The 23,150-nt window shown below is 36.5% G+C and overlaps 1 protein-coding gene across 9 annotated transcripts in view; it reads right to left on the bottom strand.

Moving 5' to 3' along the window:
• The window catches only part of b3gat2 (beta-1,3-glucuronyltransferase 2 (glucuronosyltransferase S)), a 54,149-nt gene that overhangs the window by 18,264 nt on the left and 12,735 nt on the right, over positions 1-23,150 (bottom strand). For 3 of the 9 annotated variants that reach the window (XR_015505085.1, XR_015505086.1, XM_087277796.1), the window contains one exon: positions 12,462-13,680. The exons of 1 other annotated variant lie outside the window; for it this stretch is intronic. Coding sequence is in view for 3 of the 8 variants with exons in the window: in XM_087277796.1 (XP_087133922.1) it covers positions 13,652-13,680 (29 nt within the window). In the remaining 5 variants the exon portion in view is untranslated. 9 annotated transcript variants of the gene reach the window in all.

Here is a 23,150-nt window from a genome sequence, read left to right as displayed (position 1 = left end):
TAGCATTTATGATACTAGTTAAACCCTACTCTAAAGTAGAAGCTAGGTTTTCACCCCCACCCACAAATTATTTCTGATTAATATCAGTCCTAGTTTTCGGTATAGCGTAAACATGCTAAAAAGTGAGTACTCTGTCAATGACTTAAAGAACTAGAAAAGCATTCTCCCTGGCAGAAAACAAACACTTTTTTTATGCATTTGGGAGATTTTATCCAACAACAACAAAAAAGCCATATTCATTTTCCTGGGAATCAAATCGCTCCACCAACTTAAGTGTTACTAGTACCATGCTCTAATAGTTGGGCTACAGGAGGGCTTAACATAAGAGTATAGAAAGTACTGTAAATGCAGATTTTTTGGTTAGTAGCTTTAACAAGCATTTTTTAAACCATAATATCATTCTGTTATCATTTACTCACTCTACACTTGCTTCAAACCTGTTTGAATATCTTTCATCTATTAAACGCTAAGGAAGATATACTGATAAATGTTCATTGAAATGTTCATTGAATTCAACAGTCATTGAATTCCATAAGCATTTTTGTTCCACTATGGAAGTCAGTGGCTGTTTTTTTCCAACATTCATTAATTCATTTTCCTTTGCCCTAGTCTAGATTTTAGAGGTCACCACAGCGAAATGAACTGCCAAGTGTTCCAGCATATGTTTTACACTGCGGATGCTCCTCCAGCCACAACCCAGTATTGGGAAACACCCATACACACTTACTCACATGCACACACATACACTAGGGACAACTGAGTTTATTCACGCATGCCTTTAGACCGTGGGGGAAACTGGAGCTCCCAAAGGAAACCCAAGCCAACACATGTAGAACATGCAAACTCAACACAAAAATGCCAGCTGATCACTTGATGGACTCAAACCAGAGACTAAACACTAAAGTGTGGGTGAATGGTGAGGAAATCTTTTTTAGGAATAAAATATCCCTTTAAATTGGACTGATCATTCAGATTGCAGCATTTAGCATTCCCTACTGAATATAAACCACAGCTGGAAGATCAGCGTTCATCCACCTGAATCTTATTCCTCATTACTTATTCTTTACATGATGATACTAAGCAGGGGCTTTCTTCTTTCCATTATTTTTTTTTCATCTGTTTCATTTGTTAGGGTGGACCAGCCATTCACTCTAAAAAAATGATGGTAAGAATATTTTCTGCATAGAATCAGGGATGCCAATAAAGAGTATTTATATTAAAAGCAATGGTTTACTCAAACATTAAATTAGCTGGCAGCTATAGCTCTCTGCAACTCTCACATGGTCATTGACTAAAGCCAAGCAGAGCAGCTACCTGGTCATTCCCTGGATAGGAGAGTACATGAGAAATCTACTCAGTAAAAAATAGTTGGGTTAAAAATAACCCAACTATAGGTTATTATAGCTACTTCCCAACTATGGATTTTTTTAACCCAATGCATTGGGTTATTTTGATTAAATGTATTTTTTTTCCATTCTGGTATTTCAATAGCTACTATTACTAATACTACAATTAATTTTATATTATGTCTGTGTAAATAAATAACATTTTTCAAAAACATTGAAAATGCTTTATTTTCATTACATTTTAAGTTCCACATACTTAAGGGTTTTTATATGTTTATTATAGATCAGCTATGAAGCGCACATTTGTATCATCAGTAGTTAAAAGTGCTGGTGAAACATATAAAAAACACAACACGGAGAGGTATTTTGATAAAATAAAAAATAACAACTTTATTGTGCTATAGCTTAAATTAACTTTAGAAAGCAAAAACAACATTACATACATATATTAATACAGCTGTTCTATGCCAGTTAAATTAGTTGACTGTTGAAATTCACATTTTTAACACAACTGGTTGAGTTAGTAAATAAATAACGTAATAAAGGTTAAACATAACCCCAATATTTAACCCACCTGGTTAAGTTATTAATAAATAACCAAATAAAGGTTAAAAAATAACCCAACAAAGCACCAAATATTTTTACTCAACTGTTGGGTTAAATAAATAACGTTTTTTAGAGTGTAGGTTGCTTCCAGAATTGGTGTTAGTGAGACCAGCAGGGGGCGCTCAACATGTGGTTTGCATGGGTCCTAATGCCCCAGTATATTGATGGGGACTCTACACTGCCGTCCTTCAGGTGAGACATTAAACCGAGGTCCTGACTCTATGTGGTGATTCAATAAAAATGTCCTTTGAAAAAGAGAAGGGGTTTAACACTGGCTTCCTGACCATCATTTACTCACTCTTTAGTTGTTCTTGTGTCTAGTTTTTTTATGTTTAACACAAAAGAAGATACATTAAAGAATGATGAAGCCACCATTGACTTCCATAGTATTTGTTTTTCCTACAATGGAAGTCAATGTTTACAGGTTCCTAACATTCTTCAACACATGAAAAGCTCAGATGCAAACGCCTCTAAGTGCCATCTGAAATCTGCTCCTAAAAAGAATCTTTTCTTTTCTCAGCCTCCTGTGCATCAGTTCAGTAATTTCATTTTTATGGCTAAGAATAGTTTCTTTTGTATTGTCTTTAAAGTGAAATAACTGAACATACACACAGGGGGGCTTTGAAAAATGCTTACAGTAGTTTAGAAGAACATTTCAGCTGGCACTTAGAGGTTTTTGCATCTGAACTCTTCATATCTTCCTTTGAGGTATTCTGCTGAGCACAAACTGGTATGAAAGAAGTAAAGGATGAGTAAATCAGGACAGAATTTTCATATTTGGTTGAACTATCCCTTAAAGGGTGTTTGATGCCATCCTGGCCCCCCTTGTGCAGCATTGTCACCCACCATAGAATTGTACCACTGGAATAAACCTTGTGTTTACAATGCAGACATTATGCTGCATCCGCCAAAATGACGCATAGCTGATTGGCTGACGGTGGAAAAGTGTCCTGCTCTTGCTGGTGTTGGTGATTAGTGGAATTGTCAGCCCTGCTAATAGTCACTATTAATAACCCAGTGCGGCTACCATTAGGGTAATTGGGTGATAATGATGATGGCAGTAGCCGTGACGTGTGGTACTGAAGGAAGAGAGTATTTTGACACGTAAGGTGAGCTGACTGAAGAGGTTTGAGCTTGAGATTTCGGCTCCTGAGATAATGGGCCACGGATGAACGAAAGAGCTTTTAGATCCAGACAAGTCAAATGCATAGGAATGCAGCTTTCATTTTCAAATTCTCCTGTCTCTTATTTCCCCTATTGTCCCTGAAAGAAGAATAGATTGGCATACCAAGGAGCATTTCCAAAATGATACTTTCATATGTCCTATAGGAATCACATGTTGGTCAATAGGTGTCCATTCCTGTCTTTTTGAAATAATTGAACCACAATTACACTGCAAAAGCAATCTGATTTATGTGATTTATGCTACAGATGTAGTCAAAGGTGGTAAAGCTCAAAACATTTTAGATCACATTTACACCTGTATTTAGCAACATTTAGCAGGCAACAATGCAAACCATGCAAAATGCTGGATATACAGATTATAACTGTATTCTGCACCACCCTAAAAAGATTTTAGAGGTCTGTTTAAATTCATTTTTTGTTAATGCGTATATTGTGAAATTTGCCATGTAAGTTTTTAATGAGCCAACGGACACATGTAAACGGCTGAGTTTAAAATATTACACCCCTATGATTGGTCATTGTCTTCACCCGCTCAACAGAAAGGGCTGCGATTGGCTTTAGAAATGAAAGCGATGTGTTACCGATGAGTGACGTGGGAAGAACATCTGCAGTTACAGTCAGTATGCGCATAATACGTGGTTGTCGCAGGTAATCCATAATAGACACAATGGAGAAAACTCGCACCTCAGACACACTTGTGTCTGGATCCACAAGTATCGCTTTAACAGCCAAGAAGAGAAAAAAAGTTACTTCACAAACACACCAGCAGGTCAAATGTCCAAAATGAGAGAGAGCGCGAGACGCAGAGATAGATTTCTACAGCATTTCACCCTAGTAGTGAAATAGCAGCTCATGTGCTGTGCCTACTTCAGTGTCAATGAAATACTTTCCAGCAAACTCACAAGCAGTTGAATTGTGCATAATTATCTACCTTTTAAGTAGTAGGAGCATTTTGTTTACTCGCCCTGGCCTCCTTCGACATAGTATTCTACTGCGACATTGAGGATAGGAAATAAAAGATGTCAGTACATAATAACCGGTTATGATCTATTAATGAACCGATATCGATCTGTCCCTATCTGCATAGCAGTGCACTGAAGAAACAATTAATTTTGACACCCCTAGAAATGATTAGAAATAATGAATGGCAGAAAACGGTCAAACTGCTTGCTCTACAAATAAGTGTGTGATGCCAATAGATAAAAAGTCGAATAATATAATAATATAACATCAGTTTGCTACATCAAGCAGCACTATAAGCTGTTTTAATCTCTAAAACCGTAAGTCTCGAGCCAAAAAGATTCCAATTACTGTGGCCGCTCGTATGTAAGGAATAAGATCAATACATTAAAGCTTCAAAATACAACACTAAATGCATATTTGTCTTTCTTTTGTCAATTATAATACTAATTTATCCTATATTTTACTAAAGCTCAGTAGCAAACTTCACTCTCTCAACTACTTCAGTTAAAAAAATGTTAACAAGGCTTCTACCCTAATAGTTTTTGTTTTGTTTTGTTTTTTTCAAATAAGGTATAATTATTTTTCATGTGTGTATTTTAGAGCAGACGGTGTATCTTATGGTCTCAAACAAGCTGCAGAGAGTCAGAGCACTATTCCAAGTATGGCCAAAACTGAGGTTTTCATTCTAGGAGTAATTCCTGTGGTTATAAATGAGCATATAAAACTATTCCTGCACATATTTTTAAACTTACCTAAGCCACATACTTTTTACATGCATATCAGAGAACAATTTAGTACATTGAATTAATGCACTCTATGACTGCATTAAAACCATGTGTAAAAAGATGCAATGCCCAAACAAATATCTCAGAGATTAGAAAATAATAGAGGAATATCAAAATCTGGACACAGGATTTAATACGCCTAATAATTGTCACGAAGGATGTAATTGCAGGCTGCTCCACTGACCTGGGTACAGTTCTTTGCCTTTGGCTCCAAGTCTTCTACCTTTGTGATCTGTTTAAGGAAATCAGACTCTTGCATTCCTGGTTTTGCTCCTCTTCTCTTGAACAGGGCACGAGGGTTTGACAGGATCACCTGCAGGTTCACTGCAAAGCCTGCCAATGATAAAAAGTTTAAAGGAAATAATTTTTCAGTTGACATATAGTGGTTTCAGCTGTGGTCATTTTAAAGTAATTGTTAAAAAAAATTAATTGTTTAAGGCTCAGATATTTAGTAGCACAAGGATAATGTTGCAATAAATTTAAAAGGAAAATGTATCAGACTCTAGTAATCCTGCAAAGAGGTACTTTATATCCTGGTCTCTGGTATGGACTTTTGTAACTCTTGTCTCATCATGGGATAATTTTATATTATTTTAACATAAAATACAAATATGCTGATTTTTCCAAACATCAAAGAAAATATTAAATATGCGCAAAATACAAGATTTCTGCATCAAATAAAATTTACTAGTGGTTTTATACAGAAAAAGCATTTTAGGTTCAAGTAAAGTCTTTAATATTTGAAATAACTTTTGTAAAAAATGACACATAGGTAAAATATTGCTTATAAAACGATGTAATTCAGCATAACAAACAGTATTTACTATGTAAAAATAAAGCAACATGCTTATATTGACGTGTGCATAAAAATGGTATATAAAGAAATAAGTGATCATACAAAATCTATTATTTTCAATGATTAAAAGCTTGCTGGGTGACACGGTGGTGCAGTAGGAAGTGCTTTCGCCTCACAGCAAGAAGGTCACTGGTTCAAGCCTTGGCTGGGTCAGTTGGCATTTCTGTGTGGAGTTTGCATGTTCTCCCTGCGTTCGTGTGTGTTTCCTTCGGGTGCTCCGGTCTCCCCCACAAGTCCAAAGACATGCGGTACAGGTGAATTGGGTAAGCTAAAATTATCCTTAGTATATGTGTGTGAATGAGTGTATGTGTGTTCCCCATAGATGGGTTGCAGCTAGAAGGGCGTACGCTGTGTAAAACATATGCTGGATAAGTTGGCGGCTCATTCTGCTGTGGCGACCCGGGATCAATAAAGGGACTAAGCTGAAAAGAAAATGAATGAACGAATAAATGCTTGCTGACAAATGGGTGGTTTGGCAGATCGTATCAATGTTTAAAGCCATTTCACATTTTATTTTTAATATTTTTTAAAATGCCTAACAATTTTAAATTACCATACAAAATGTTTTACACTGATTTTTTTTTTGTTTTATGTGCATGTTCACTACAAACACCAACAATAGCAAAATACTATTTTTTTACAAGGAAAGTATTCGTCATTTTCAAATGAAATTTGATTTGATTATTTATTTATTGAGCAATTTCTCTCTGCTGCTTTTGACGTCAAAGCTCCTGATAGTCATCAGTGAAAGGTCTGGATCTGTGTGTGCTCTTGCAGTGTCATCAGACAATCAGCTTTGTCATGATGTTATTTCCCTCTGGCTTCAGGGTGATTAGTCACATACGGCTCAAACCTGGCTGCAGAAGTGAGTTTCCTTAAGCACTGATGGCAGATTGCAAATTGCATACATCCAGGGGTTGAACAACTGCCATTGAGATGAATGAGAATATTAACAGGTAGCTTTCTCCAGCTATTAGAGACCTCAGTTGCAAGTGACAAAGTCTGAGTTTGGTGCAAGCTCCAGATATCGAACAAATGTACACTAAAAAGGGGATTTTGCACAAATGCCACAGAAAAAATTGATATCCCTAAAACGTTTGTAAATGTGTAGTGTAGTATTTCCATTAATGTGAATACATTTTGATAATTTATAGAACTCATTTCTACTGTATAGATATTTTTGTGAATTGGTAAGGTTTAAAGGGTCATGAAACCCCCCTCTTTCAGTTTAAGTCTGATGGGTGTTGAGCGCTGAGAGCAGAGGGAGGAGTGGGCGTAGTCGGCAGAGCAGGTGAAAAAGAGGGAAGCGAAGCAAACAATTGTCAGTTGGTGCACAAATTAGACAAAAATCACACACAAAACGTGAGGAGACACATGATTTTATAGTTTACAAAGTTAAAATGCAAAGAAAAATAAACAATAAGTAATTTAATGCCCTGCTTCAAACACGATAGGTTGTTATTACATGTTTTATACACAAAATTTCAACTAAATTTAAAAAATAAAATTGCTTCTCTTGATTTTTTCTCTTTTTTTAAATTTGTATTTATTATTTTCATAACATATAAATTTGGGTGTACTAGTTTTGGACCATTCTCCTAAGTTATTTGGTTAGATAAGCTCCAGATTTGGCTTCAGTACTGACTAATCTAATGTATATGCACAAATATAATATTGTATAGCTTCCTATTAAAAATATGAATTTAAAAGAGAGATTCGTGAGGGGTGCACTTATATATGCTGAGCACTGTTTAGTGATACTATTAGTAATCTTCACCTTGCCCTGAGAGCATACATTAAAAACTGTATTATTATTGTAAAATGCCTAAAGCTAATTCTTCTCTAAATAATCTGACTACATAATCAAACACATCCTGCAATAAAACCATAAATGTGCAACTCTTCAGTTCTCTCTCTCCCTCGTGCATTTCTCAAGGGATCAGACTGAACCGTCCCGCTGCTGCATGTGGGTCAGGAGGAGTTTTTCACCTCCTTTTTCCATTCCTCTCCATGACAAACTCTCAGCCCCAAAACAGGAGAAGGACTTTTCAAAATGTTACTACAGGGAATTTCACCCTCTGTTGTGGGCTCTTTATCCTGGGCACAGGCTGTTTTCTAGGACGCCTGCGCTCCAGCTAAAACCACCTGGGCTTCCCTCAAATCCGCCGAGATGAGCTCACGACAGCAACGCAGTGTTCATCTGAGCCCTGGCTAACTGTGTCCTTGTGTAGTTACAAGGTTTCTCTCGCTCAGATCGACATGCATACTGTCAAGGTTTATTAATAGTTGAAGGCCAGCCAGCTCCTTTCTTTTGATCTCTCTTTTTTTCTTGTTTTAATGACTTTATTGCCTTTTGATGTCCCTGGATGAGTATTGGGGGAATGATGTAAGAGAGATCCAGACACAGAGCTTTGATAGAGCTGAAAAGACGGACATGTTTCTACTGTTGCTCCAACAGCCCTTCAGGGACCGTCTATCTGGACGCACTGCTGAGTTAAATGCATAAACAGTATAGTTAACCTCAGCTTGAGTATAATTCTGCGTTATTTCGGCCTGGATTGAGCTTTCTAATTAGAATGGCCTTCAAATTTGTATAAATAAATAGTGCTGTCAAAACTCTCAAAGTCATTACATTTTCTGAGATAAATGCATAAATTCTGTGATAAGTTGTATATGTCAGGGGTGCCCAAACTTTTTTGTATGAAAGGCCAAAAAACAAATATCATTATGATCCATGTGCCAAAGATAAATATACCAAACTATTTTACATTAAAGTTGTAATTTGTAAAGTTGTAAAAAATTGGTAATTTCTTAATGTATTTCATTATATTTAAAAATGAATAGAAAATAATCAATCTGAATTGTATTAACTAATGCAGTATAACTTTTTAATAATAAGATATTGCAATCAAAACACAATCACATTTAAAACTTAGTGGAGTTCAATGCTGAATGCTCTAGTCAAGCAGAATCTGCCTTTGACTTGATTTGCTCAAAGTCTCTGCATTGTCCTCTACCTGTCATAGTGGCAGTTCTAGTTTGCATGGCACCCTAGGTGAACCACCCATATTCACCCATCCCCCACCCCCCCTCAAAAATAAAATGAAACACTTTGTGGTTGGAACATGTAATTGACTCGAACAAACAATTCAGATTGCATACAAACTGAAACTGTACTGACATTTCACTACATCTGAACTTATCTTGCCTTTTTTTTTCCTGCAAAGTCATCAATTATATCATCATATAGTTAATTAAAGTAACCCAAACCCAGGGCGTTGATTGACATACAGTAAAGCTCACCTTTCCCCTACCACCATTAAATATATTTATTTATTTTTAATAAATGTAGCAATTTATATTTATTTTAAAAAATGTATTATTATTATTATTATTATTATTATTATTATTATTATTATTATTATTATTAACTAGAAAAACATTGTATAGACCCAACTGGAGAGATATGCTAAGATCACTCAAGAAATCTTTTGCATGAATATTAACTATGACAACTCTATAGAATATGGAAAAAAGTGTTTTATAGAATTATCTGTTGTCTTAGACCCAACACATGACCGAGAATTAGTGTTATTAAGTTTTATCTGCCTAAAATAAGATCATCATCATATCATATAAACTTAAATTTTTTCGACTTCCAAAACTCACCTTGTGCTGTTGATGTTGCACATGAGCTGTGCATATTTTTTCATTGTGCATGTAAACAACTGGAATTCACACTGAGAGCAGGAGAAGTGAGGCATGTGGGAATGTTTTTTTTTTTTTTTTTGAGCACATGTGTCAGTTTGTTTTGAATAGCGTTGTTTCGGTTAAACATAGAAAATAACAAACTTGCGCTTGCAAAAGATGCAAAATGTGAATGCCACCTAACTTTTTTTTTTTGTGCTGGAATTACCACTCTCAATTAATACACTTGCATAAAGTAAATCGAGTTTTGTTTTGTTTTTGTTTGTTTGTCTCCCCGTGCCACCCTCAGCAAGATGCCGCCCTGGGTGATCGCCCATATTGCCCATGCTTAAATCTGCCACTGATCTGTCAGGTGACAGTATATACATTTTTAAGTAAACTACAGCATTTAAATTGAAACATTTCATTAACGTAGCTTAACAATGTATCATAGAAATAAAAGTTTACATTAAATTTGAAATGACAATCTCTAAACTCTCCCCATCATTTTCCTTTTCTTCTCAAATAGGATGGTGGGCCAAATCAAAGGTTACCATGGGCCCGAGTTTGGGCATCTCTGGTATATCTAAACCTTACTCAGGAACAGTCTAAAATCAATCAAGGACAATATAAATAAAAAATAACCAATGAGTACACAAATGAGTAAATCTCCAAAACTTCAAGTATATTACAAAAACTATGTACAATATGTGATACGGGGTCTCAGTGGTTAGCACTGTTGCCTCACAGAAAGAAGGTCGCTACTTTGAGCCTCAGCTGGGCCTGTTAGCATTTCTGTTTGTACTTCTACCCATGTTGGAGTGGGTTTCCTCCGGGTGCCACAGTTCAAAGACACGCGCTATAGGTGAATTGAATGAACTAAATTGACTGTAGTGTGTGTGAGAATAAGTTTGTATGGATGTTTTCCAGTAATGGGTTGCAGATGGAAGGGGAATCCGCTATGTAAAACATATGCTGGATTAGCTGGCGGTTCATTTCGCTGTGGTGACCACTGACGAAGAAAGGGATTAATCTGAAGAAAAATGATATACATAAATACCCAAAGTGGTACCAAAATCCACTCTGTAAAAAACACTGAGTGTAATATGTTAAAATAAATGAATAAATAAATAAAAGAAGGAAAGAAAGAAGAGTTGTGAACCTGAATTTATCATGTTCAGATTGTGTGCATATTAGTCCATATTTAAATAAATAATACCCTATTTGTTTATTTAAGCAAAACGTTTTAGAAAACATGTAATACAAATACGTCTCCAGTACTTAATCCTTAATCAGGCACAATATTTTAGGGCTACACTTTATTTTAAGCTGTCCTTGTTACAGAGTAATACATATACATATTATGCAGTATGGTTAGGGTTAGAATGCAGGTTAGGTTTAGGGTTAGTTGCTTGTAATTATGCAAAATTTAATATCTGTAGTAATTAAACAAAACATTTGTAGCAAGGAAACCTTAAAATAAACTGATATCAAAGAAAGGAAAATGTAAAAAAGAATACACAAAGTGCATAATTTTAATTAGTTAAGCTCTCATGTCAAGTGTTGTGTTTGTATTCATGATTAATATAGCATCGTTGTCCTGCGAGACATGACTTTTCGTTCCTCTGTATGTCTACGCGTGATGACAGTGAAGCTCGATAAATATTATGTTAACTAAAAAGATTAATAAGTAAGAGTCTATGAATGGAATCTTTATTATTTTTTATGGCTTGTTATATTTTGCCAATAGTTATTTTAATCCTAACCAAAGCAGTGTGTAGCATTTCATTTTGCTAACAGCAATGCACAAGTCACAAGGCATTTTTCAATGCATATTCATTAGTCTAAAAAAGAAGTCTTAATATTCACATATATAATGTCACAAAACTGACATTTACATTTATGCATAAGCAGATGCTTTTATTTCAAATCGACCTACATAGACTTACAATGAACACACACACAGGAAGCAGTTGTGGTTTTGGTGCCTTGCTCAAGGGTATCACCTCAGCCGTAATATTGCCCCTATTGATACAAAATACATTCGCATCCATAGTTTTAATTTCAATAGTCATTCATTTTTGCTCAATAACGTCCACTAAAAATAGAAGCACCAGCAGCAACTTGACACATACACTGTCTACTCCCTCTCAAATACTTTCAAAGGAGGTTCAGGTCAAACGGTGGTCAATTCGGGTGTGAAAATGAATGTTGCCATTTAGGGATACTCCACATTTGATTCAGAAAGGAAAAAAAGCTATACATTGTATCACTATGTATCCAAACAACCCAGCAAGCATTTTTTTGCTTTTAAAAGATGTCTACTACACATCTAAACATAGTTGTCTTGGCTAAAACAAGGCTAAACTTGGGCAGTGAAAATCTAATAGACGTCTATAAATAGGCCGAAACTAGACTATTCGTCAAATAAACAGAAATGAATGATTACACAAGTAATTTCTGTGTAATATTTGATGACTAGTTTAGTTTTGGGCTACTCTTAGATGGCTATCAGATTTTCACTGACAGCCCAAGTTTAGCCTCGTTTGAGCCAAGCTGTCTATTTTTAGATGTCTTTTAGACATCTATTAAACTCTACATTGTTTGCTGGGAAACATAACACTGGACCACAAAACTAGTCACAAGTGTCAATTTCAATTTTGAAAACGATTTAAACATAAAAACATGAATAAATTAGCTGTCCATTGTTGTATATTTTGTTGGAATATGAAAATATTTGGCAGAGATACAACTATTTTCAAAATGTGGAGTAAATTGCCTTTAAGTTGTCCAATTTAAGTTCTTAGTGATGCAAATTACTATTCAAGTTTTGATAACTTACAGTAGCTTAAATATTGTCATAGAACATAATAATACCATAATGATTTGTGGCATTAAAATAAATCTATAATTTTGACCCATACAATGCATTTATGGCCATTTCCAAAAAAGGGTCACATGTAAGAACTGCATAATTGTCAAGATCCGGTCTGTAATGCAGAGGAGAAAAAAAACAAAATGCAGATCCAAACACAGCATTTCAACATTTATTGAAAAAACTGTAACAAAACAAGACAAAAACAAGAAAAAGGCCAAACAGATCAAGAAACACACGGGCATCATGGGCGCAACAACAAAAAACAACAGACAACAAGAGGGAAACACAAACTGAAATATACAGTTCTCGTAATCAGTCTTTGACAATCCTTCGGCTGTGTGCATGTGTGTAATCAATGGCGATCTAGAACAGCTGTGTGCGAGGTGCATGACGGGACTTGTAATTCAATAGTGTGTGTGTGGTTCATAGAATGTGTTTGAGTAGTTTACAGCAATCTACAGTCCCTAGATCGCTGGTGATTCTTAAAATAACGTATTTCTAACCAAATGTCATGGTTAGAAATACAAATGCAACATGTAATGTTCGCTACAACTAAGCCATTGTTATCAATGTATTCTAAGTAAATGAAATGCCACATACTGTGTAAAGGCCTAATGTGACTCACACACGCTTTAATCACTGTGTACACTACAGATGCAGCTTTTTGTTTCCGTTTATTCTCATGCATAATCTTCTCCGCCTAATGTGCAAAACGTTGCTATTGTGTGTTAAAAAGGTTTCCATGTTAAGACGAGCACTTGAGCTCCTCTTCAGGTGCGAGCAGTGCTTGAAAGCAATGAGAGAGGCGGTTCAGGACCTTTTCTCTGCTATTGTGTTTGCTCTCGGAAGAAGCCGTACGGCAGGAATACTAAATAACCTCATTGTTCTGAGCTTTTGTTCAGGGAGAAGTGTAGTAGAGCCGGCGGATTTATGAACCTTAAACAGCTCACAGGACGTGCGTTTAGCATTGTGTGAAGTGTTTGTGAAGCGAGATGTGCTCACCGTCAGGTAGGGCTTGACAATGAATACATTATTTCTGATAGCGATGATGATGGTGATGATATTATGAGTGAGTGAATGTGTGAGGAGAATATGAAAGTAGGAGCAGTGCTGGTAGTAATGGAGATCATATGAAAAAGAGAGAGATGATACCGTATCGCTTGTTATTAGAGTTTCATGAACAGCATAATATCCAGCGGCGGCGCAGGAGTCTGGGGAATTAGGGATCGCTTGAACGGCGCACTGCTAGCTGTGACGTCGCATTCATTCCCTGGAGCGGCGTATGAGCCCTGCCTCTCTCCATTAGGATGTTTCCAACCTGTCAGCATCTTCTCACTCCATCCTCTTAATGCACTGCCTGAGAGCTCACGTTTGCTAAAAATGCACAGAGAAACTGCTGAATTTAGCTCCAGTTAAAGTGCTTTTTGCCAATTATAGGGGGCAGAGTGTGAGAGGGTGCCCCGTCACCTCACTTCTTACTATAATTATAGGATATATGCAGCCTGCTCTCATTGTTCTATCAGTTTGTAGCATTTACAGGTACAACATATTTTTTGTATTGATTGATGCTGAAACATACAATTTAGGGGTATTGGAGCATATAAACATTACTGCAATATTATTTAATATTTTTTAACCTTTTATGTCATGAAGGTTATTTCGATTTAGATTTTTAGGTCCCTTAATCCAATCCCTAAAACCAAAAAATGATTTACTTAAGTAAAGTTTTATAAATGAATTTTGAGAGGATCACGTGTTATGATTGACCACGGCTGGTCTCGCATCATCAGTCCCTAACTAACCAATCAGATGTATCCAAATGCACATACAGTCCTCAGCATAATTGAGGTCACCCCTAATTTTGAAAATGAATATTTTTCTCCATTTCTCAGTGAATATGCGATGTATTTTGCTGCATGTAGACAAAACAGATTTATTAAACAGATATACTTATTAAAATATTATTTTAGGCCCTAAATATATTTAGAAATTAAAAGATTATACAATTCAATTCAAGCAAAATACTGCAAAAAAAAGTGCAACCTACAAAATTTCACCTACATTTTTACATTGTTTTGCTTCTCTCGATTTTTCCTCTTTTTGAAATTTGTATTTAATATTTGTCTATAACATATAAATTTGGGTGTTCTAATTTTTGGACCGTTATCCTAAGCTATTTTGTTAAATAAGCTTCAGTTTTGGCTTCAGTACTGACGAATCTAATGTATATGCACAAATATAATATTGTATAGCTTCCAATTAGCAATATGAAGTTAAAAGATAGATTTGTGAGGGGTGCACTTATATATGCCAAACACAAAAAATATTATAAATAGGGTTGTGCAAAACCCTTTGGTTGTGTGTGTAATTCACTGAATCTTTTTTTAGTCACATCCATTAAGTGTCTCTATTTTCCTCATTTAAAATATAAAACATGTTTACAGTTTGACAATTTTCCGATCCCTTATCCCTTGTTTACAGCTGTGTATATGTTAACATATACACTCACCGGCCACTTTATAAGGTACACCCTACTAGTACTGCTCCTTTTGCCTTCAGAACTGACAATCCTTCGTGGCATAGATGCAACAAGTTACTGGAAATAATCTTTAGAGATTTTGGTCTATATTGACATGATAGCTTCACACAGTTGCTGCAGATTTGTCGGCTGCACATTCATGATGCAAATATCCTGTTACACCACATCCCAAAGGTGGTCTGGTGACAGTGGAGGCCATTTGAGTACAGCAAACTCATTGTCATGTTCAAGAAACCAGTCTGAGATGATTCCTGCTTTATGACATGGCATGTTATCCTGCTGGAAGTAGCCATCAGAAGATGGGTACACTGTTGTCATAAAAGGGTGAACATGGTCAGCAACAATACTCAAGTAGGCTGTGGCATTTGCACGATGCTCAATTGGTACTAATGGGCCCAACATGTGCCAAGGAAATATCCCCGACACCATTACACCACAACCACAACCAGCCTGAACCGGTAATAGAAGGCAGGATGGATTCATGCTTTCATGTTGTTGATGCCAAATTCTGACCCTACCATCCAAATGTCGCAGCAGAAAGCGAGACTCATCAGAACAGGCAACGTTTTTCTGTGTCCAATTTTGGTGAGCTTGTGTGAATTGAAGCCTCAGTTTCCTGTTCTTAGCTGACAGGTGTGGCACCCGCTGTGGTCTCCTGCTGCTGTAGCCCATCCACCTTAAGGTTCAACATTTTGTGCATTCAGATATGCTCTTCTTCATACCTCTGTTGTAACGAGTGATTGTTTGAGTTACTGTTGCTATTCTATCAGCTCCAACCAGTCTGGCCATTCTCCTCTAACATCAATAAGGCATTTGCACCCACAGAACTGCCACTCACAGGATGTTTTCTCTTTTTCGGACCATTCTCTTTAAACCCCAGAGATGGTTGTGTGTGAAAATCCCAGTAGATCAGCAGTTTCTGAAATACTCAAACCAGCCTCTGGCACCAACAACAATGCCACCTTCAAAGTCACTAAAATCACCTTTCTCCTCCATTTTGATGCTCAGTTTGAACTGCAGCAGATCATCTTCACCATGTCTACATGTGATTGGCTGATTACAAATTTGTGTTAAAGAGCAGTTAACAGACAGGTGCACCTAATAAAGTGGCCTGTGAGTGTACAATCTCTCTGAATTTTTCTTTCAAGTTTTAACTACAAATGTCACTTGAGGCTCTAATAGCTCTAATGCCACTCCCACGTCTAACAATTTCTTTAAAAGATAACTTCATAACAAAATGTTATGTTACAAGATATAACAATATAAAGAAACAAAGTGTTACAGACAAGTGCATTTTCAATAATTCATAGCAAAAATGTCAAAGGTGGCAACAAAAGTAGTTCAAATGATGATATATTGCAGTCACAGACAGTGCAAAATGGCAGAAACAATAGTTTTCTGTGAGGTACAGAGCAGAATTTAAATTAATCACCTAAAATATGATCCCAATCAACTTGTGATGTGACGACCCATGTTTTTTCTTCATTTCAAAGACATCAAACATTTTAGCCAGAAGTTGTGGCTCAGTGACCATTTAATTAAAGCATCAAATGCTTAGTTAGTGTGAAATGACAAGCTTCAGATAAAGAAAAAAGATAAAAATCTACACAAGATCACACCATGCAATGTGTGAACTTTAATTACAAACTTGTTTGGTGACCATATTGTTTGACAGAGTTTCTTAAAACTATGCATTAGAAAATGCAATTTCTTAATTAAATTTGCTACAACTTTAGGACATTGGCAAGAGCAACTGCTGCTAGTGTTTTATTTATGCATTACTAAAAAAATAGTAACTATAATTGAGTAAGGTTGCTACACTTTAAAAATCACAATTACCTTAAATTTAAGTTAAATCAAATTAAACTTAAGTTATTTTAACTTACGTTAAACGTAAAACAGCTTGTGTGACTAAAAAAGGAATAAAGTTAAAACAGGGCTAACTTACAGTATTTTAATAAATGAACATAAAAACATATGTAGTTATGACTAACCGATAATATATTTTTTTACAGCTTACGGTACAGCCACCCTCTGTTCTCCCTGTGTCAGCGTGGGCTTCTTCTGGGTATTCTAGTTTCCCCCCAGTCCAAAAACATGTGCTATACTGTAGGTGAATTGAATAAGCTAAATTGGCTGTAGTCTGTGTGTGAATGCAAGAGTGTATGATTGTTTCCCAGTGATGGGTTGCAGCTGGAAGGCCATCCGCTGTGTAAAACATATGCTGGATAAGTTGGCAATTCATATTGCTGTGGCGACCTCTAATTAATGAAGGGACTAAGCGAAAAGAAAAAAATGAATGAATTAATCATTGAATGAATGAATGAATGAATGAATGAATGATACAACCACCTTAAATGTATAAGAAACAAATTTGCATGTCAGATTTTCTCAAAGAGCAACTAGTGATTTTGTTAATGCAACTTAGCCTAAAGTCACATATTTTAAGCAGACTTGGAAACTCAGCACACAGCTTCCAACTTACATTTAGGGCCTACTCACACTATGCTATCCTAACCATGCCCAGGCCCGTTTCTCGGATCGTTTGAGAAGTGTGAGTGTGCTGAATCAGGCTCAGGCATGGTTCACTTGGCCGGCCCAGGACCGGTTGGAAGAGGTGTGCCTGAGCGCGGTTCACTTGGGCTTTGGCGCGGTACGCTTGTGTGTTAGTGCAAAACATGCCTAAGCTCGAAACTGAAAGCGAGACGTGACATTTAAGGGACTGTTTTATATGGATGAATTAATTATTCTTACTGTTCAATAAACACAAACTGTCGTAGTTTATTAAAGACTCAAACTCCTCACTGCATGACAGCTGTGCACCTTCAGCAAACCTTCCAATTCCTGCAGCACAAGGACTTTATGGTTGTTTATGAGCGTCAAAAGTAGCTGATCTGTTCGGCTAAATATTTGACTCCGTGTCACTGCATATCAAACGACTTAAACGACATGACTAAAAAAAATCACCGTGTTGAGCGAGAGCACTTACTGAAGAGCGCAGCATTGATGACGTAATCGTGCCCAGGCCCTAATGTAATGTGAGCGTGGGCTGTCGGGGGAGACAAAAGGGGGGACAACCGTGCTTTGGCCTGGTTCAAGTTAACTGTACATAGTGTGACTATGCCTTTAGTCATTTAGCAGACATCTGAATCTTCTCTTATCTCAATTTATCTAAATCTTTTTACTCATGTGAAACATCACAAGCAATTTATCCGAAGAGCCAACGATATCCGCAGTACACAGTGCCAAGTGGCAGGAGTTATTATAGAAAGTGCCTTTATTTATGGTTGGTTTTAGTTAAGTGCTTGTGGGAGAAGTGTGTTTTAAGCTCTTTCCTAAAGGCTTGATGAGCTCAGCAGAGAAGTTGAAGTTTGCAGCTTGTTTCACCAGTGAAAACACAGAGGGTGAAGTTTCTGGAAAGCAACTTAGTATAGTGTAGTGAAGACACTGAAAAGTGCATGTTCACTGATTATAGGGAGATCTTGTGATGAGATGAGTGATAAACCAACAGTGTGTGTTTGGGGTGAGTTTGACAAACCAATGGTGGCTCACATAAAATAAGTTGAATAAGTCATCATGTTTGGTACTATATACTATTGTTTCTAGTAGTAGACATTTCTTCAGTTTTCCCTGGGATCTCATGTCTTTGGTGTTGCTAGAGCTTTGCTTGACTGCTTCACTAACAAATTTTCATAAAAAATTATTAAGTTTAATACAAATATTTGATATTTAGATGTCATTTAGGTTTAAATTTTCAAAACTTTTTATTAAACATTTTATTAAACATTACAGGTGTATTATTTTATCTGTGACAAAAGCATAATATTATTATTTAACTATTGTTTACTATGTGCTTTTGTGATTTGTATTGCTCATTATATTAGTTTATACAACAGTTCTGTCTGGTTCTTGAATCTGATTGGGTGATAGCTGTGCGATATTCCCATAATCACAACAGTCGTACAGCCTTCTCAATATTGCAGCTGTTTGACAACATAATGTAAATTTGAAGGTTTTTTAGGTGAGAATGTTGTTGTTTAGATTAAATCTATGCAGTTTATTTATAAGGATAGTGCCTATTTTTGATATTTATAATTTCTGAGATACTGTGCGTCAGCATCCATCAGCCTGTCATTGAGAGCAAAGACGGTTTATGTTGTCCATTCACAAGATGTCGACAGAGACCGCATAATAAGCCATTAGCAGAGAATAGACTTTCGTGTTTTCAAACTACAGCTCATCAAAACATTATTAAATTGGTGAGTGACATTCTAAGTCAATCTCTCTCTTTTGTATGTTGTATTTATACCATAGTAATTGTATTGAGTGTGAGATGGGACTTACAGTATGTCAGGAATGTATGTATTTTGTTTTGGGCACTCTTTGTGTAACCCTGAGTTACTTTTTGGTTGACCATCTGTTTGTTTCTAATGAGTTTCTTGTTTTCGTTTCTGCACACTAGTACAGCAAACAGAAAGAAGAAATGCCCGCTTGTGATAAGCGTTTTTCCTTATCGCAAACACAACAGAAATCTGGTAGTGATTGCGCAGCTGTGACATTGGTGAAGTAGTAACGGTTTCTGCTGTTCTGATATCAGCTGCAAAATTGTCTTTTGGCTCCCTGGTAATATTATCATGCAATATTTAAGTGAAAACTCTTGAAAAATAAATTAAGCAACAACAGTTTGCACTTAGATATTGCTTGATAATATTAGCAGGGAGCCAAAAGAGAACCCTGAGTTCTGAGAAATTTGAGCCCAGGGCTGCCGCCTGGTCGATGAGCATGTACAGTAAGGGGGTACGAGATCAGCTATAGTTCTTGAGAGCTCCCCCTTGTAAAGGAGGAAAAGGGGGAAATGGGGTGGATGGGGGATTCTTCAAAAAATTATGATAAGGGAGTAATACAAGATGGGCTATTTAGAATGAGTTTGGATTGATTGAATTGGCTTACTAATGATTACAGATCAATCATATCACATGCTCTTATCTAAATTAGCTTGAGAAACTTAAAAACTAGCATTTAAAACTAATAATTTATTTCAATTAACAAATAAAGTGCGGACTTGGTGGTGCAGTAGGTAGTGCTGTCACCTCACAGCTAGAAGGTCGCTGGTTCGAGCCTCGGCTGAGACAGTTGGCATTTCTGTGTGGATTTTGCATGCTCTCCCTGTGTTAACGTGGATTTCCTCTGGGTGCTCCGCTTTCCCCCACAAGTCCAAAGACATGTGTTACAGGTGAATTGGGTAGGCTAAATTGTACGTGGTGTATGAGTGTGTATGGATGTTTCCTAGTAATGGATTGCAGCTGGAAGGGCATCCGCTGTGTAAAAATATGCTGAATAAGTTGGCAGTTCATTCTGCTGCGGCGACCCCAGATTAACAAAGGGACTGAGCCAAAAAGAAAATGAATGGATGAACATTTAAAGATATTTTTTGGAGGGTGACACAGAGGCTCAGTGGTTAGCACTGTCACCCCACAGCAAGAAGGTGGCTGGTTTGAGTCCCGGCTGTGTCAGTTGGCATTTCTGTATGGAGATTGTATGTTCTCCCCATGTTCACATGGATTTCCTCCGGGTGCTCCGGTGCTCCAAAGACATGTGGTATATAGGTGAATTAAATTAACTAAATTGTCCATAGCTTATGTGTGTGAATGTGAGAGTGTATGGGTGTTTCCCAGAACTGGATTGCAGCTGGAATGTCATCCGCTGTGTAAAACATATACTAGATAAGTTGGTGGTTCATTCTGCTGTGGCGACCCCTGATAAATAAAGGGACTAAGCCGAATATGAATGAATGAGTTATTTGAGGAGATGCCAGCATTCAGTCAGCATATCTGTAATGTATTGAGGTCCTAGACCATTTAGTGATTTATAGACAAGTAATAAAACTTTAAAATATATTCTGAATGTAACTGGGAGCCAGTGTAAAGATCTAAGGACAGGTGTGATGTGCTCTGTTTTCCTGGTTCTGGTCAGAATCCTGGCCGCAGCAATCTGAATGAGCTGCAACTGTCTGACTGTCTTCCAGTCTTGTTTCCAGCCTATCCAGAAGTATGCTGTGATCGACAGTGTCAAATGCAGCCCTGAGATCGAGCAGTACCAGCACTGTTAGTTTACCTGAATCTGTATTTAGGCGTATCACCGATTATCTTTATAGTTGAAGTTTAAGAATTTGTTAACCTGGTTGAAAACAACTTTTTCAATGATTTTGCCAATGAAAGGAAAATTTGAGATTGGCCTGTAAATGTACTCATACTGAAACCTTCATCAATTCAAATGAATAATGAAAAAAAAACAATCACATCCACGGTAAGTGAAGGGTTGTTTTTTCCAACATTCTTCAGTCAATATATCTTGTTTTGTGTTCAACTGTAGAAAGAAACTCAAACAGGTTTGGAACGAGAAGAGCAAATGATGACAAAATTTTCATTTTTTGTGAACGATACTTTATATTATTAACTTTTTTTAATAGTCTGACTAATAATCAACCCAAGTAAAAATCCCTTACTTGTGAAACACTTCAAAACACCGTCTTTTTTAAACACTGCCACTGTGTTATAACAAGTATAGTGTAGGATAAAAACTCTCTGGTGTTTCACAGATTTTTTTCTCCTCAGCTCAGAGCATTCAGTTTGCACGGTCTCTCTATATAGGAAGCTCTTTGCTGCCTTCGCTTTGGGCCAATTTTACATGCCTGTTTGAAAAGACTTCAGTGAAGGGCAGTCTGGAGAGTATCAACACGACCAAACTGCAAAGAAGTCCCATCTGCTTATCTGAGCTAGCAAGCTGCTTCTCGAACAGCTGATGTTACGATTATCGGCAGCACATGCTATAACGTGGCCTGAATATCCTCCAGAAGCAGCGAAGATGGAGTTATGGATGGAGGGCATTCAATACCTTAACAGCATTAAATAAAAATGAGATAGCTTGTGGTGAAACTGGAAGACGTAATGCTCAGGCTAATGCTTCTGCAATACTTTTAAGTCATTTACAGTAATGGGTCTGAACTTTAAAAATGTCTTTTATCAAGTCTGTTGATGGATGTTTAATTGGTCACAGTAGCTCACCTGCAATGCCACGGGTCGTGGGTTTGATTCCCAGACGCACTGATAAAAATGTATAAATTTAATGCACTGTAAATCACTTTGGATAAAAGCATCTGCCTAATGAATAAATGTAACTCAAATGGAAGCTTTCAGATGGATGATGAAAAAAACCCTCTATTTTTTTTGTCATTTGTGTGAATGAGTTCTGGAATTTAAAACCAGCCGTGTGACAGAAAACTAGAAGCCAGAAACATGTTTTTAAAAGTGGAATATTGTCAAAAATATATCTGTTACACAAGGTTAGTTAGGCAGGTAATGTTAAGGGGTGATCCAAGTTTTTATTTTTTTGTCTGTTCTTTTTGGTTTTTCATGACGCCTGCATTAACTAGTTAGACTTTTTATAAAAAGCAGGTATCGGTGAAATTTCAGCATGCCACAGGTCAAATACATAAATACAGGGGAATAAATCACTAGTGTATCAATGTGCTAATGCTGCGTTTTTATAAAGCAACATAATATAATAAATAGTCTTGAAGAGTTTCAAAGTCATCATCTGATAAGTGTTTGTTTCATTTTTTAACTGTCCGTCTGGAAACAAATGATATGATGACAAATCCTTTCATTCTGAAGAAAGCCATTGTCTTTACATCTTTGATAATTATCTAACAATTATGAGAGGCAATTAGGGACAATGGCGTGACAATGTTTTCGGGCCAGGTATAAAAACCTTAAACATAACAAATCGCCTAATGCTGATTGGTTGATTTTTGTCACTTGGAAATATGTGATCAGATTTACAGTAGATCCATACTTTTGACTGTGAGTTTGATGGTCTGGCTACACAAAAAATACATAAGCCTGATCTTGTGTTTGCAACTGTATCCAGAATCCGCAGTCTTTCTAGACTTTGGACCTCACTTTTTAAAGAAATGAATATGCATAAAATCACTTTTTCTTTTAATAAAATAGTTGAATATTTATAAACTTTAATATTTTTGTATACGCCACACACTTAAACATGATCACTGTCAGTTGTTCATTTATATGTTGTTGTTGTTGTTTTTTTGGCTCATTTGGGTAACATCTTTGTAAGTGGACATGGAGTTACAGTGTGTCTAGTCAGTAGATTGTCTGTTACATTCTACTCACTAGAAATAACTACATGTTCCATTACAGCTGAAGAGTTCAAATGCAAAAGTGCCATCTGAAATTTTCTTCTAAATAACTGAACATAAACATAAGAGGGTGAGAAAAATGCTCAT

This window comes from Danio rerio, chromosome 13, assembly GCF_052040795.2.
Source record: "Danio rerio strain M-AB ecotype USA chromosome 13, GRCz13ab, whole genome shotgun sequence".
NCBI classification, from domain to species: Eukaryota; Metazoa; Chordata; class Actinopteri; order Cypriniformes; family Danionidae; genus Danio; species Danio rerio.
This window is presented reverse-complemented; position numbering and strand designations above follow the sequence as displayed.